At 41.8% G+C, this 17,448-nt stretch overlaps 1 protein-coding gene across 1 annotated transcript in view; it reads right to left on the bottom strand.

Annotated features, from left to right (window-relative positions):
* The window catches only part of brf1a (BRF1 general transcription factor IIIB subunit a), a 64,530-nt gene extending 51,353 nt beyond the window's left edge, over nt 1–13,177 (bottom strand). Inside the window, exons 1-4 of the mRNA XM_029713339.1 lie at nt 12,906–13,177; nt 12,042–12,251; nt 6,472–6,552; nt 487–660 (exon numbers count right to left, since the gene is read on the bottom strand). Coding sequence (XP_029569199.1) covers nt 487–660; nt 6,472–6,552; nt 12,042–12,225 — 439 coding nt within the window. The 5' untranslated portion in view covers nt 12,226–12,251; nt 12,906–13,177. The remainder of the gene's footprint in view (nt 1–486; nt 661–6,471; nt 6,553–12,041; nt 12,252–12,905) is intronic.
* Between the last annotated feature and the right edge of the window lie 4,271 nt (nt 13,178–17,448).

Here is a 17,448-nt window from a genome sequence, read left to right as displayed (position 1 = left end):
TGATGCCCCGCCCCATGCACAAAGCAAGGTGCATACAGAAATGGTTTGTCGAGATTGGTGTGGAAGAACTTGACTGGCCTGCACAGAGCCCTGACCTCAACCCCATCGAACACCTTTGGGATGAATTGGAACGCCAACTGCGAGCCAGGCCTAATCAACAAACATCAGTGCCCGACCTCACTAATTGTCTTGTGGCTGAATGGAAGCAAGTCTCCACAGCACTGTTCCAACATCTAGTGGAAAGCCCTCCAAGAAGAGTGGAAGCTGTTATACCAGCAAAGGGGGGACCAACTCCATATTAATGCCCATGAGTTTGGAATGAGATGTTCGACGAGCAGGTGTCCACATACTTTTGGTCGTGTAGTGTATAATGGTAGCAACTATTTGGTTGTAGCATAAACCTTTTCCATTCCCCTTTTTTCAAATCAACCCCTTCCCTCCTTCCTCTGTTACTCCCCCACCCCTCTCTGCAGTGTGTAAGGATACGAGGTGTCCCTTCCGTCCTGCAGACCAGGTAGAGGCATGCGGCCACCACGTGGGCCACCCTTCGGCCCCGTGTCAGGCGTTTACACACGGCCATCTTGTAGAAGTTGAAGGCCGTGTCCAGGCAGTGCTGGTTCAGCTGCAGCTGGTGACCCAGCGTGTTGATCTGACGTCTCCCTGGAGACAAACACAGACATGTTATGACACACAGTTTGAAGTCGTACACTCAGACGCACCCTCATATGCACTTAAGGCATATAATAAACAGAGTAGACAAAGATCCACACACGACAGGGATTGTAATTACCCTGACGTTCAGTTCAGGTGTTTCGAAATCAGTGTGCCCTTCGCTCTCCTGATTAACTTTTCATGAAAACACTCAGACATTATACACAATCAGATGTCCCAGTGAATACACACAGGTACTCGTGAGATGGGTGTGGCAAACTACTGCTGCTGAGGTAATGCAACATCTTACAGTGATTAAATATTCCCCCTGCTTTGCTTCAGATTATAGGGCATCCGCACATCACCAGCATGACTCATACCTAGGGTTGCACATTTTGGGGAATTTTCAGAGGTTTATTTTTATTTATTTTTATTTTATTTATTTCACCTTTATTTAACCAGGTAGGCAAGTTGAGAACAAGTTCTCATTTACAATTGCGACCTGGCCAAGATAAAGCAAAGCAGTTCGACAACATACAACAACACAGAGTTACACATGGAGTAAACAACATACAGTCAATAATACAGTAGAAAAAAATAAGACTATATACAATGTGAGCAAATGATGTGAGATAAGGGAGGTAAAGGCAAAAAAATGCCATGGTGGCAAAGTAAATAAAGTATAGCAAGAAAAACACTGGAATGGTAGATTTGTAGTTTGAAGAAAGTTCAAAGTTCAAATCTAAATAATATGGTGCAAAGGAGCAAAATAAATAAAATAAATAAATACAGTAGGGGAAGAGGTAGTAGTTTGGGCTAAATTATAGATGGGCTATGTACAGGTGCAGTGATCTGTGAGCTGCTCTGACAGCTGGTGTTTAAAGCTAGTGAGGGAGATAAGTGTTTCCAGTTTCAGAGATTTTTGTAGTTCGTTCCAGTCATTGGCAGCAGAGAACTGGAAGGAGAGACGACCAAAGTAGGAGTTGGCTTTAGGGGTGACCAGAGAGATAAACCTGCTGGAGCGCGTGCTACAGGTGGGTGCTGCTATGGTGACCAGTGAGCGGAGATAAGGGGGGACTTTACCTAGCAGGGTCTTGTAGATGACCTGGAGCCAATGTGTTTGGCGACGATTATGAAGTGAAGGCCAGCCAACGAGAGCATACAGGTCGCAGTGGTGGGTTGTATATGGGGCTTTGGTGACAAAACGGATGGCACTGTGATAGACTGCATCCAGCTTGTTGAGTAGGGTATTGGAGGCTAATTTGTAAATGACAATCGCCGAAGTCGAGGATTGGTAGGATGGTCAGTTTTACGAGGGTATGTTTGGCAGCATGAGTGAAGGATGCTTTGTTGCGAAATAGGAAGCCAATTCTAGATTTCACTTTGGATTGTAGATGATTGATGTGAGTCTGGAAGGAGAGTTTACAGAGGTGGAAACTTTCTGTAGGAATATATGCAAATTAATATTACTACCATTTAAAATGTAATGTTTTTTTTGCATTGGAGACAGAAACAAACCTTTTACCTAATAAGTAGACAAAATTGCAAATTATTAAATCCTGCCAATAGAAATAAAAAACTATTTAGTTAAGAATTGAACTTAAATTAAATGAGTTGACTTCACATGGGATGATTTCACTGAACAACAAAAGGGAATATTGAATGATCCCCAATGACCCATCGCATCTCCCAAAAACCTTTTCAACATACAATGATAATCTAGAAACTAAAGCTTTGGTTGTCTTCCTCTCAGGCTTCCATGTCTTCTCCCTGGACCTCCTCAATGTCCACCTCTTGAACATCTGAGGCCTCATCTTCACTGTCACTTTCCAACCTTGAGGATGGCTCGTTGTCAGGCTCAAAAAGCCTCGAATTTGCCTGGATGGCCACCAATTGTTCAACCCTTGTATTGGTCAGCCTGTTGCTTGCTTTGGTGTCCGTGTTCCCAAACAAGGACCAGTTGCGCTCTGAGGGGGTGGGATTTTGAGGATGATGGAGGAAACAACGGAAAGAGCCTCAGATGCACAAAGTCCCTTCCACCAGGTGGCTGATGAGATATGTTGGCACGACTGTCATCTTGCATCTCCATCCCAAAGCCCTTGCTTGGAAGTGTACTTCGCCAGACTGCCAAGAACCTTGCCCTTATCCAGGCCAAGGTGGCGAGACATGGTAGTGATGACACAATAGGCCTTGTTGATCGCTGCACCAGACAGGATGCATACTTGGGGTCCAACATGTACGCTGCGGCGTGTATGGGCTTCAAGCAGAAGTCTTCACGCTTTTTGATGCATTTCAGAACTGCAGTTTCCTCTGCTTGGAGCAACAGTGAAGTGGGCAGGGCAGTAAAGATCTCCTCTCTTACATCTGCAAGCAGAGTCTGAACATCAGACAGGATGGCATTGTCTCCCTCAATCTGTGCAATGGCTACTGCTATAGGTTTCAGGAGTTTCAGACTGCTTACTACCACTCTCTCCCAAAATACATCATCCAGGAGGATCCTCTTGATGGGGTTGTCCATATCGGCAGACTGTGATATGACCATTTCTTGGAGAGACTCCTTCCCCTCCAGGAGACTGTCAAACATGATGACAACACCACCCCAACGGGTGTTGATGGGCAGCTTCAATGTGGTGCTCTTATTCTTCTCACTTTGCTTGGTGAGGTAGATTGCTGCTATAACTTGATGACTCTTCACATACCTAACCATTTCCTTGGCTCTCTTGTAGAGTGTATCCACTGTTTTCAATGCCCTGATGTCCTTGAAGAACAGATTCAATGCATGAGCAGCACAGCCAATGGGTGTGATGTGAGGGTAGGACTCCACTTTAGACCAAGCAGCCTTCATGTTCGCAGCATTGTCTGTCACCAGTGCAAATACCTTCTGTGATCCAAGGTCATTGACTGCCTTCAGCTCATCTGCAATGTAGAGACCAGTGTGTCTGTTGTCCCTTGCGTCTGTGCTCTTGTAGAATACTGGTTGAAGGGTGGAGATGTAGTTAATTATTCCTTGCCCACGAACATTCGACCACCCATCAGAGATGATTGCAATTCAGTCTGCTTTCTCTATGATTTGCTTGACCTTCACTTGAACTCTGTTGAACTCAGCATCCAGCAAATGAGTAGATCAAGCATGTCTGGTTGGAGGGGTGTATGCTGGGTGAATAATATTCAGAAATCTCTTCCAATACACATTGCCTGTGAGCATCAGAGGTGAACAAGTTGCATACACAGCTCGAGCAAGACATTCATCAGCATTTCTCTGACTTCGTTCCTCCATTGAGTAAAAAAAACTCGGATTCCAGGAGGACCATGAGCTGTTGCTATGGATAAGGTGTCTGATTCATCATTTTCACCTCGAATAGAAGTAGGGGGACTTTTGTCAGAGGTTGCTTGTTGTGAGCGCTGAGGGAACTTTATGCACTTGGCCAGATGATTCTGCATCTTTGTTGCATTCTTCACATATGATTTGGCACAGTATTTGCAAATGTACACAGCTTTTCCTTCTACATTAGCTGCAGTGAAATGTATCCACACATCAGATAGTGCCTGTGGCATTTTCCTGTAAAGACTAGGGGGAAAGTAAAAAAAAAAAAAAAAAAATCCATGTACAGATAAATAGTTAAGCAGTTAGATTAAACAACTCCTTTGTAAGATAAATGTTTTAAAATGAAACATGTATGGAAACAGGTGAATTAACACTCAGTTAGCAGGCTCAAGCAAGCTAAAACCCACATGGTAGTAAAAACTAACTAGCAGAAATAGTTAAGTTAGAAATGATTTAAACACACTTTGCTGTAGGCTACTATTTACTAGTTAACAAAAAATAACGTATGTCATAAAATATATTCACCCCACACAGTATTGTAATCAAAACTTACCAGAAAGCATGTAGTCCTTGGCTCAGACAGTGTAATAGTGTGGGCTCAATAACATCTCATTTGTGTGCAAGATCTTGAGAATCAGCTGTACATGTGATGGAAGAATGCACTGTACATGCAAAGGGTTGGAATTCCATTGAATTAGGGATAGTTTAACCAAAATATGCCACAAGACCTAGAATTGCCTCGTGTATCCCACAAAGGTTCACTGTTATAAGCTATCTTTTTTGATGAATTTAAGCAAAATTCCCCAAATTCCAGGGCTTAACTTCCCATGGCAAATTTCCAGAAAAATTCCAGAAATTTACCGGAAAGTTACCGACCCTTTGCAACCCTACTCATACCACTCCCTCCTCATTCCCCTCAAGTTGTGACAAACTCTAAAATTCCTGATTTCTATACAGCTTTGTCTATCCATTTTCCAAACCCCAACCAGCATCATCCGGTACATTTATTGTGACAGCTGGATAAAACTGGAAAGCCCCACACTAGCGATATATTGAGGTAGTTTGGGTCAAACGCAGGACATATGAGATGTTCTCCAGTAATGGGAAAAGGAACCTGTTGGTCATTGTGAGGAGACGTGATGAGTTAGGGCGGGGGGAGGCGGGAGCCGTGCCAGTGGGGAAGATGATTGCATTAATCAGAGTGTGGGTGGGTGGGTGGGAGAGCAGAGGGTGGCCTGGCCAGACACTTGGGATGTTTATGGAGGAGAGCATTCCCTCACAGCACCACAGACACTATAAATCTCCCCGCAGCATGACAGACCTATTACCCCATACAAACTCATACCCGGCTGTAACTATATGTCTCTCTGCTCCTCTCACACACACATATATTAGTCATCGTCCACAAAATCTGACTAACGTCTGTCTCATGCCTACAGACACACTGACAGTGCTATGTTTGCAAACCCCCCCCACACACACACACACACACTCTCTCTCTCTCTTGCTTAGCAGTTAGCCAGCACTATATTGATCATCAGTACCATGGGAGCAGCAGGAGCCGCAGACGACTACTCACATTAGGTTACTGGGAGATAACTGACATTTTATGGCCGAGTAAAAGTAACTTCCAAATAAACGTGACTAAACAAACAGGAAATCATCAAAACTAGGCAACACAGACTGACTGAATGTGTCCGACCAGACAAAGGAAACGTATGACATCAGCCCTTTCCTGAGGCATTCAAGCATGCGATGGATGTTTGCTTGTGCCAACCAAGCTCTGCTGTAGACACACCCTGTTAATCTGTCATTGGACATTAAAAGGAAATGGGTTGTCCCTACCAAGTTTGTTGTGCTTCTGAAATAAGGTGCCTATACAGATGCCACTTTAAGAGGGGAAGAGGACCATGTAAAGCAGATGGCATCAGTTTAGTCTGTCTAGTATAAGACAAAATGCTTTATTTTCAAGACATCATGAAAGACAGCATTAAAAACAAAGGTTAATATCCTAGTGCACCCACATTTGAGGATTAGGCCTGCTGTAAGTGTAATGAGTTACGACGATGCATGCTGTAAGTGTAATGAGTTACGACGATGCATGCTGTAAGTGTAATGAGTTACGACGATGCATGCTGTAAGTGTAATGAGTTACGACGATGCATGCTGTAAGTGTAATGAGTTACGACGATGCATGCTGTAAGTGTAATGAGTTACGACGATGCATGCTGTAAGTGTATTGAGTTACGACGATGCATGCTGTAAGTGTAATGAGTTACGACGATGCATGCTGTAAGTGTAATGAGTTACGACGATGCATGCTGTAAGTGTAATGAGTTACGACGATGCATGCTGTAAGTGTAATGAGCTCTTATGATGCATGCTGTAAGTGTAATGAGCTCTTATGATGCATGCTGTAAGTGTAATGAGTTACTATGATGCATGCACACCAATGCTTTAGGAATGCAAGTGGTGACCCCTAATTGTTAACTCACCGTTCTGCAGGGTCTGGGCCCGGGACTCCCTTCCAACGCCCGTATAGAGCCCTTCCCCAAAAGTGGGGTTCCTTCCAGAGGCTATAAATAGGAGAAAGAGAGAAGCGTTACATCACGACACCCCAAGAGCGCAATCTTTAACATTTACAAAACAGTAGGGCTGTGACGATACTTCCAACCTTTTCTCCTTAACAAAAATGAAAACACAAAGCAGACTAAACTCTTTGGTCCTTTAAAAACCTGCTGTATGTGAGATATTGTGTGCTATAGCTTGGAAAACAAATACATATGAGACTGGATGATAACAATGACATTAGGGCTGTTTTCCTGAGTAAAGTTAAATCTGCTTCATGTTTTGTTTCTTTTCCACAGTACTAGCGAGTATCACGATACTGGTATCACACAATTTAGCAGATGTTATAGCGGGTCCAGCAAAATGCTTACAGTGCCTTCAGAAAGTATTCACAACCCTTTACCTTTTCCACATTTTGTTGTGTTACAAAGTGGGATTAAAATGGATAAGTCATTTTTTTGTCATCGATTTATAGAAAACAAAATCTAACATTTGTTAAAAATGTATGAAAAAAGAAACACTAATATCTTGATTAGATAACTATTCAACCCTCTGAGTCAATACATGTTAGAATCACCTTTTGCAGCGATTACAGCTGTGTCTTTCTGGGTAAATCTCGAAGAGCTCTTCACTCCTGGATTGTGCAACATTTGCCCATTATTCTATTCAACATTTTTCAAGCTCTGTCAAATTGGTTGTTGATCCTTGCTAAACAACTACTTTCAGGTCTTGCCATAGATTTTCAACCAGATTTAAGTCAAAATTGTCACTCGGCCACTCAGGAACATTCACTGTCTTCTTGGTAAGCTTCTCCAGTGTAGATTTGGCCTTGTATTTTAGGTTATTGTCCTGCTGAAAGCTGAATTTCCTCTCCCAATGACTGGTGGAAAGCAGACAACCAGTCATTCCTCTAGGATTTTGCCAGTGCTTAGCTCCATTCAGTTTCTTTCTTATCATGAAAAACTCCCCAATAGTCAACAATTACAAGCACACCAATAACATGATGCAGCCACCACAATGCTTGAAAATATGGAGAATGGTACTCAGTAATGTGTTGTATTGGATTTGCCCCAAACATAACACATTGTATTCAGGACAAAAAGTTAATTGCTTTGCCACAATTTTTGCAGTATTACTTTTGTGCCTTGTTGCAAACAAGATGCAGGTTTTTGAATATCTTCCTTCTGTACAGGCTTCCTTCTGTTAATTGGGTTAGTATTGTGGAGTAACTATAATGCTGTTGACCCATACTCAGTTCTCTATCGAAGCCATTAAAACGCTGTTTTAAAGTCACCATTGGCCTCATGGTGAAATTCCTGAGCAGTTTCCTTCCTCTCCGGCAACTGAGTAAGGAAGTACGCCTGCATCTATGTAGTGACTGGGTGTACTGATACACCATCCAAAGTGTAATTAATAACCTCATTATTTATATTTATTTAACTAGGCAAGTCAGTTAAGAACAAATTCTTATTTACAAGAACGGCCTAAAATACTCAAAGGGATATTCAATGACTGCTTTTTATTTTTATTATCCCCCCAATCTACCAATAGGTGCCTTCTTCGTGAAACATTTGAAAACCTCCCTGGTCTTTGTGGTTGAATCTGTGCTTGAAATTCACTGAGGGACCTTACAAATAAGGGGACCTTACAGATAATTGTGTGTGTGAGGTACAGAGATGAGGTGGTCATTAAAAAAATAATAATCACATTAAACACTATTATTGCACACAGAGCGAGTCCATGGAACTTGTGACTCAAGCACATATTTACTCCTGAACTTTTAGGTTTACCATAACAAAGGGGTTGAATACTTATTGACTAAAGACATTAAATCTTTTCATTTTTAATTAATAAAAAAAGAAATGCAAACCATAATTCCACTTTGACATTATGGGGTAGTAAGTAGACTTGCACGAGCCTTGGCTTGCGAAAGCCAGAACAGCTCATAGGGCAGGATGCCTGTTTCTGTAGTGCGAGGCAGATTGATGTACAAGTACACCACCTGGAGAGGACGCTAGTCTATCGCAGGGCCTTACCACCAATCTAACTAAAAAATACAAAATAAAAAATCTATTTAACTTTTTTAGGATAGGGGGCAGCATTCGGAATTTTGGATGAAAAGCGTGCCCAAAGTAAACTGCCTGCTACTCAGGCCCAGAAGCTAGGATATGCATATAATTGGTAGATTTGGATAGAAACCACTCTAAAGTTTCTAAAACTGTTAAAATAATGTCTGTGAGTATAACAGAATTTATTTGGCAGGCGAAACCCCGAGGACAAACCAGCCAGGATTTTTGTTGTTGTTGAGGTGACAGTGTTTTCAAATGGGTTTTCTATGTGGATCTAGATTTCTAAGGCACTTGCTTGCAGTTCCTATCGCTTCCACTGGATGTCAACAATCTTTAGAAACTGGTTGATGTTTTTCTTTTGAGTAATGAAGAAGTACGGCTGTTCAGAGCGAGGGTCGAGTAGTGTACTGTTGTGGTTGGGGCGAGCGACCTAAAAGCTCGCTCCACTTTGTTTTCGCCGGTATTGAACACAGTTTATCCCGTCTTAAATTTTAGCGATTATTTACGTTAAAAAATACCTAAAGTTGTTTGAAATGTTTGGATCAACATTACAGGTAACTTTTTACGGTGTTTTGCGGAATCAAACGTGCCAAATAAATGGACATTCTGGAGATATAACGACAGAATTTATCGAACAAAAGGACCATTTATGATGTTTATGGGACATATTGGAGTGCCAACAGAAGAAGATCTTCAAAGGTAAGGCATGAATTATATCGTTATTTCTGAGTTTTGTGTCGCGCCTGGCGGGTTGAATTATGATTGTCATGTGTTTGTTTGATGGGGTGCTGTCCTCAGATAATCGCATGGTTTGCTTTCGCCGTAAAGCCTTTTTGACACGGTGGCTAGATTAAGAAGAAGTTAAGCTTTAATTTGGTGTATTGCACTTGTGAATGTATGAAAGTAAAAAAAAAAAGATATATATATATATATATATATATATATATTTCACACTCTGCCATTTCACCGGATGTTGTCGAAACATTCCGCTAGCGGAACCCCTAGCCGTAAAAGGTTAATCCATTTTAAATTCAGGCTGTAACAATAAAATGTGGAAAAAGTCAAGTCATGGATGGAGATTGGACTTCTGGTTTTTACTTAATTCTCTGTACAGGCCAATGATTATGACAACGATTCTGATCTAACCATAAATTCATATATTGCGGCACTGGCCTGAGAAGATTGAAGTTCAATATCTAGCCTAGAATTAGTCTAGTAGGCTCACGTTAACAATACTGAACAAAAATATAAATCTAACGCGCAACAATTTCAAAGATTTTTCTGAGTTACAGTTCATGGAAGGAAATCAGTCAATTGAAATAAATTAGGCCCTAATTTATGGATTTCACATGACTGGGCAGGGGCACTGCCATGGGTAGGTCTGGGAGGGCAAGCCCACCCACTGGGGAGGCAGGCCCAGCCAATCAGAATGAGTTTTTCCCCACAAAAATGGCTTTATTACAGACAGAAATAAACCCCCCTCCACCTCAGACAATCCCGCAGGTGAAGAATGCCAGATGTGCAGGTCCCGGGCTGGCGTGGTCACATGTGGTCTGGGGTTGTGAGGCCGGTTGGACGTACTGCCAAATTCTCTAAAAGGACATTGGAGGCAGCTTATGGGAGAGAAATGAACATTCAATTCTCTGGCAAAAGCTCTGTTAGACATTCCTGCAGTCAGCATGTCAATTGCACGCTCCTTCAAAACTTGAGACAACTTTGGCATTGTTTTGTGTGACAAAACTGCACAATTTAGAGTGGCTTTATATTGTCCCAGCACAAGATGCACCTGTAATATCAGCTTCTTGATATGCTACACCTGTCAGGTGGATGGATTATCTTGGCAAATAAGAATTGCTCACTAACAGGGATGTAGACACATTTGTACACTAAATTTGAGAGAAATAATCTGTGTATGGAACATTTCTGGGATCTTTTATTTCAGCTCATGAGACCAACATGACATGTTTCGTTTATGTTTTTGTTCAGTATAGCTAGCTAACTCAGCTGGTCCATTGTTGCCCATGCGAGGAAGTAAGGCTAGAAAGCATTTTAGTGTATTGTATGAGAGCCATAGACCGTTTAGCCAACATGAAAGAGGAGGATGGCATTGGCGTAGGGTGAGTCCAAAAAAATTTTTTACTTGCGCACGCACACAGAAATAAGTACCATGGACAGCCACATGATATTTAGCTAAATTGATTGGAATAAATAGTTTTTGGTAATTGGCATCTTTAAGTTTGTTTTCAGTGTATTAAACTAAGTATATATAGCCTTGTTTTCATGATGTTTAAATGTTTAAGTTGAAATGGTGGTGGAATAGCGGCTGCAGTGCTCCTGTTGTCTTTGTGCCGACTTGCGGTAGCCAACTCAGTGGTTCTAAATCAGTAGTTGTTTAGTAAACTGTCAAAAACATTAACTTGCTTGAACATGCTGCAGGTCATATAACTGTTTGTAACATGCAATATTTGCTTTGTGGACTTCACATGACAGATGTCGCTATTCGGTTTTGTGATGAAACAAACATGTAGTTGAATTTATTCCACCATGTGACTGTCTTTTTGTCATCACATCCGTATTGTATATCACGGTGGCGTATGAACGTATGGGTTAGAGAGCAAACAATGCAAATATCACAACAACGGTTGTAATATGGCTTTCTTACTGGCTTAGCTTCCTCAGAAATATCACCCATGCACAGCTACTGGAAAGACTAGCCAGGGCCATGCACTCTGCAAAAATACCATTCTGCAATCCAAGTGACTAACTTAATGTCATGAAAAACTGCAGGAATAAAGGGATATAAATGTTTTTTATACTTCTAATAAGTAATGTCTCTTAGCTCTCGAAATCCCTTCTCTCCATAAGGTTCCACGGCTGGCTCTGTGTGAACTACAATTCCAACGCTGTGTTTTAACGTTTAGAAACTTCAATAATCAGTGCTTGCTAAACACTTTGAAACATAACCCTTCTTTCATATCAGCAAGAAATAATATTTAAAATAAAAAAAAGACATGCTTACTGTATCTGATTTGCACAGATCCATACGCTGTGTGTGCTTCCAGTTGACAAACTACACTTCCTCTAGAGTTAAGCTAACACACAGGGTTTCAGAGCATTAGCACAGGTGGTCACTGGCTGTTTTCTGTAAACAAGTGCTGTAACATGGAGATCTGGCCATGTGGGAACCCAAACCCTATAAAAGGTGTGTAGTCATTTTTGTGTGCTGATTTGAAAGACATGTTCCTTATGTTTCCAAAACGTACCGCGAGCGATGCGTGTTAACGTTTAGAGCAAGCATCAGGGCTCTTAAAAAAGAAGATACCGTCATCAGTAGGCACTAAAAGGTAGTTGTCATCTATGAATGGGCTACCTCTCAGAATAATGTAGCTCTTGTCATTATAACCGAACTACAATCCATCTGCACATACCATCTCCAGCTACAAACTGTCCCACAGCAGAGGCACCGCCCCCTCCTGTCTCCATGAACTGGACCTCTGACACGATAATGTTGTCCTCCAGGACCGAGCCACAGCCCACGCACACTGCATCGCCTCTGGCCTGGTCCACATCGATGTCTGTGCCCCCACAGTTCTTACACACTCTTGAACTCATGGTGAAGTCTGCTCACACTGCTCAGCCTGGGGAACAGAAGAAATTGGACACATTTTTGTGAAAATCCCATTTTGTAACAGTTGCATTTATTGGCTACATAAAAATCTACACAGCATGTCATGTATTCTTCCAGCCAAAAGGTGGTGGCCTAGCAATCATAACCTTCTGCCACAACAATTAAATAAACTGAAACGGCATGAGTGACTGCATATCACGTTTGGAAATAATTACTATCACAATAATATGATACCGGTGAAGCTAGCCTAACGAACACTTTCATAAATCTTCTGTAACCTGACCCTGGACGCTTGCGGTATAAATGCGCCACTACACCCCTAGCTAACGTTACGTGGCAAAGCCTGGTGATCATTTATCTGACTAGTTTGCTGTACATTTAAGTGTAATTTCTGTCAAATGCGCTTGTAATGGTCCAATGAGCTTGACATTTCCGTCAATGATTGTTCCGCATGTTTAATCTCGTACCTAGATGCTGAATGAAATTACGACCCCGTCTTAAATCTTCACTAGCCGTGAGGGTTGGAACCACTGACCCCAAACCTTCTACAATCCACTAGGTTAGGTTTTGGTATTCAAAATATTTCTGTGTAGCCTAATGGGTAACATGGTTTCCAAAAGGTGGTGATGAATTGTTGAGAAAATACTTGATAATGAATACGCACCAGCCAATTCAAAGGCGATGCTGCTGACAGCGATGTGGCTAGCAAACTTTAGCTGATAGCAAGTCTCCGTGTAGATTTCCAAGCCAGCACGTCAGCTAAATCTATTTAAATGTGTTGTAGTGACTAGACAATGTATATAGCTTACATGTACTGTTATTTGGATTCTAAACCACACATTATTTACTGTAATGAGGTAACAAGCTAAAGACTACCATGCATGCAATCCTTCTTGTAACCTCATTGCCAAGCCCACATGTGCGTTTTCATGCTTGGGAAATGGATTGGTCCAAACTGATTTTCGAGGGTGATTCGCCCAGTAGTGATTATTCTCTATCCCTTTCTTACATAAATGTGTCACCAGAGAATGTTCCTGCCTTGTACGTGACTTGTAATGATATTTGTTGATCCAGTATATGAAGAAAAAAAGACTCAAACCTAAAAAATATCAAACTGCTACTACAAACACCCCCTTTAGCGCCACATGATAGCGACCCATGTACACAGTTATATCACTGAACGCTATGGACTGACATTTTTAAAGAGACACTACCCTAAATCCTTGTCTTTTCAGTGGCATCATAACCTCATTCTAAACATAAGATATACTTTTTAGACACCACACTCCACAAATCAAGTCTTGCAGGCTCCAGCTTTATATATTTTTTATTGATTATTATCCAGTCATAGGGACAAGTGCTGCAAAGAAAGATCTAGTATTTAAATTAATAAAAAATGTAACCTTTCTTTAATTAGGCAAGTCAGTTAAAAACAAATTCTTATTTAGAATTCCGCCCACCCTGGTCAAACCCGGACAACGCTGGGCCAATTGTGCGCCTCCCTATGGGACTCCCAATAACAGCCGGTTGTGATACAGCCTGGATTCGAAACAAGTTGTCTGACGCCTCTAGCACTGAGATGCAGTGCCTTAGACCCCTTCGCCACTCGGGAGCCCAGAACTGCAGCTGGCCCATAGCAGAGCAACAAGTCTTGCTCTTCATTGTAATCAGAGGGCTAATTTTAATACTATGCATGCGAGTCTGTCTTTGCTAAGAGCTGAGGAAAGACTGACTGCGTCACTTCTTGTTTTAATAAGAAACATTCATGTGTTGGAAATTCCAAATTGTTTGCAGTCAACTTGCACACAGCACTGACACACACACACTTACCCCACCAGACATGCCACCAGGGGTCTTTTCACAGTCCCCAGGTCCAGAACAAATTCAAGGAAACGTACAGTATTATACAGAGCCATGAGTGCATGGAACTCCCATCTTATAACACAAGTGAACAGCAAACCTAGTTTCAAAAAACAAATAAAGCAACACCTCACGACACAACGCCTCTCCCCCATGTGACCTACTTGTGTGTATGTACTGACATGTATGTGTAACTGATAGATGCACACTCACTACATGTTCATGTTTTTAAATGTATGTCAATTGTAAAGTCTTTTGTCTGTAGTCTTTTTCATTATGTGTCGACCCCAGTACGACTTGCTGTCGGCATTGGCTAATGGGATCCCAAAAAATCAAATATGTATTTGAGGGTAGTTTACATTTCTCTATTGCTCTGACCTTTCAACCTGTAGTCCAAATTACCTGTGGGCTGTTTAAATTGGTGTTTTAACCCTAGGATGCATATGCTGTATTGCCCCCCCCCCCCCCAAAAAAAATGTCATCATCTAATATTCCAGGAATTCCTTAAATAACGTGTCTTTAATGTTCTAACATCCTAGTTTTGTTTTTTAATGTATTATTTTTGAAGTAATTTTTTTTTTGCATCATTACCCCAAGTTTTCATATGTGGGCCAAATATGACCCGTATGAATTTCCTATGGAATTCACTCCATTGCAATCGTCAAACTGACCTTTCTTTTTGCAAGTAGACTGGGTAACCATTTGATTTGATGTTCAGTAGTCTTATGGCTTGGGGGTAGAAGCTTGGGGGTAGAAGCCTCTTGGACCTAGACTTGGCGCTCCGGTACCGCTTGCCTTGCGGTAGCAGAGAGAACAATCTATGACGAGGGTGACTGGAGCCTCTGACAATTTTTAGGACCTTCCTCTGACACCACCTGGTATAGAGGTCCTAGATGGCAGGAAGCTTGGCCCCAGTGATGTACTAGTGGAAGTGGGTCTAGGGTTTCTGGGATAATGGTGTTGATGTGAGCTATGACCAGCCTTTCAAAGCACTTCATGGCTACAGACGTGAGTGCTACGGGTCGGTAGGCAGGTTACTTTAGTGTTCTTGGGCACAGGGACTATGGTGGTCTGCTTGAAACATGATGGTATTACAGACTCAGACAGGGAGAGGTTGAAAATGTCAGTGAAGCCACTTGCCAGTTGGTCAGCACAAGCTCAGAGTACACGTCCTGGTAATCCGTCTGGCCCTGCGGCCTTGTGAATGTTGGCCTGTTTAAAAGGTCTTACTCGCATCAGCTGCGGAGAGCGTGAATACACAGTCGCCCGGAACAGCTGGTGCTCTCATGCATGTTTCAGTGTTACTTGCCTCGAAGCGAGCATAGAAGTAATTTAGCTCGTCTGGTAGGCTCATGTCAGTGGGCAGCTCTCGGCTGTGCTTCCCTTTGCAGTCTATAATAGTTTGCAAGCCCTGCCACATCCGACGAGCATCGGCGCCGGTGTAGTACGATTTGATCTTAGTTCTATATTGATGCTTTGCCTGTTTGATGGTTCGTTGGAGGGCATAGCGGGATTTCTTATAAGCTTCCGGGTTAGAGTCCCACTCCTTGAAAGCGGCAGCTCTACCCTTTAGCTCAGTGTGGATGTTCAAATAAAATCAAAGCACTTATTGATGAAGCCAGTGACTAATGTGGTGTATTCCTCAATGCCATCGGAAGAATCGCGGAACATATTCCTTGTCTGTGCTAGCATAACAGTCCTGTAGCTTAGCATCTGCTTCATCTGACCACTTTATTGACACTGGTGCTTCCTGCTTTAGTTTTTGCTTGTAAGCAGGAATCAGAAGGATCAAATTAGTCAGATTTGCCAAAAAAGGGGGAAGGGAGAGCTTTGTACGCATATGTGTGTGGAGTAAAGTTGGTCTCAAGTTTTTTTTCCCTCTGGTTGCACATTTAACATACTGATAGAAATTAGGTAAAACAGATTGAAGTTTCCCTGCATTAAAGTCCCGGCCACTAGGAGAGCTGTCTCTGAACAAGCGTTTTCCCGTTTGCTTATGGTGGTATACAGCTCATTGAATGCAGTCTTAGTGCCATGTCGTGGTATGTAGACAGCTATGAAAAATACAGATGAAAACTCTCTAGATAGAGTATCTCTCTTGATGACAAGAGGACCAGTGTTCAGAAAGGCAACAGACCACCTGGCAGCCTTCCGGTATTTGTGGGACCTTTTCCTAGCAAACTGTAGAGGAAGGTTCACCCCCAGCGACTGTGTCACAGTGGATGAGCAGCTTTCCTACAGACGTGACGCTTGGCATTCAGACCAAGGAGTTCAATCTTGGTTTCATCAGACCAGAAAATCTTGTTTCTCATGGTCTGAGTCCTTTAGGTACGTTTTGGCAAACTCCAAGAGGGCTGTCATGTGCCTTTTACTGAGGAGTGGCTTCCGTCTGGCCAATCTACCATAAAGGCCTGATTGTTGGGAGTGCTGCAGAGATGGGACAACCTTCCAGAAGGACAACCATCTCCACAGAAGAACTGAGGCAATGGAAAGATGTGAGGTGACAAGAGAGCCATGCCACCACCACTCAGAGCAGCCAGGGCCAGAAGAGGTGCCAGCTTGCGCAAAGGATAAGAAAGTCAGCTGCTGGTGTTCTCAGTGCAATACATCTGTCTGCAAAGAGCACAGTCATATGCTTGTGGTTTGTAACAAATGCATGGACTAAGAAAGCATAAGTAAGCATCACACACACAGTTCCTGTTAGTGTTCATGTTTTCTAAATTCACAATTGTTAGCGTTGTCATTTATATTGATGAACTTTGGATTTTCAAAAATGTTTTTAAATATTATAAAACATGCTTAAGGTGGTTATATTTTGTTCTTCACACAAAGGTTTAATGTGAAACTCTGTAAAATTGATTGTAAGAAAAATGCTATTATTTTCAATAGCCGTTATGAATTTATGTTATCATTCGTGCGAGTGTAGTATTTCACTACACTCGTATTAACATCTGCTAACCATGTATATGTAACCAATAAATTTGATCGAAATGTGTATCAAACCCTTGAGCGACTAAAAACATTTCAAACAAAATTATTATTGAAAAGGTCCAAATCACTCAAAATAATGTCTCACAAAATGTATAATATTTTAGACCCATATAAATAAAATAGATCTTACAGTAGCGGGTCATTTTGACCCAGCCTATGCATTATTGGGGCGCCATGTTTACTATGCATCCTAGGGTTAAAATTATTGACCTTTCATTTAATAATGCAACAATCATTGTCATGATTTGTAAATACAATTTATGAGAAGAGTTACAATTTAATTTTAGTTAAAATAATGGACATTTCTTGACACATACTATTAGAGATTGTAATAGGATTACTATTAGGAGTGACTG

This window comes from Salmo trutta, chromosome 25 (genome assembly GCF_901001165.1).
Source record: "Salmo trutta chromosome 25, fSalTru1.1, whole genome shotgun sequence".
Taxonomy (NCBI): domain Eukaryota; kingdom Metazoa; phylum Chordata; class Actinopteri; order Salmoniformes; family Salmonidae; genus Salmo; species Salmo trutta.
The sequence above is the reverse complement of the archived record's forward strand: the minus strand, read 5'-3'. Positions and strand labels throughout refer to the sequence as shown.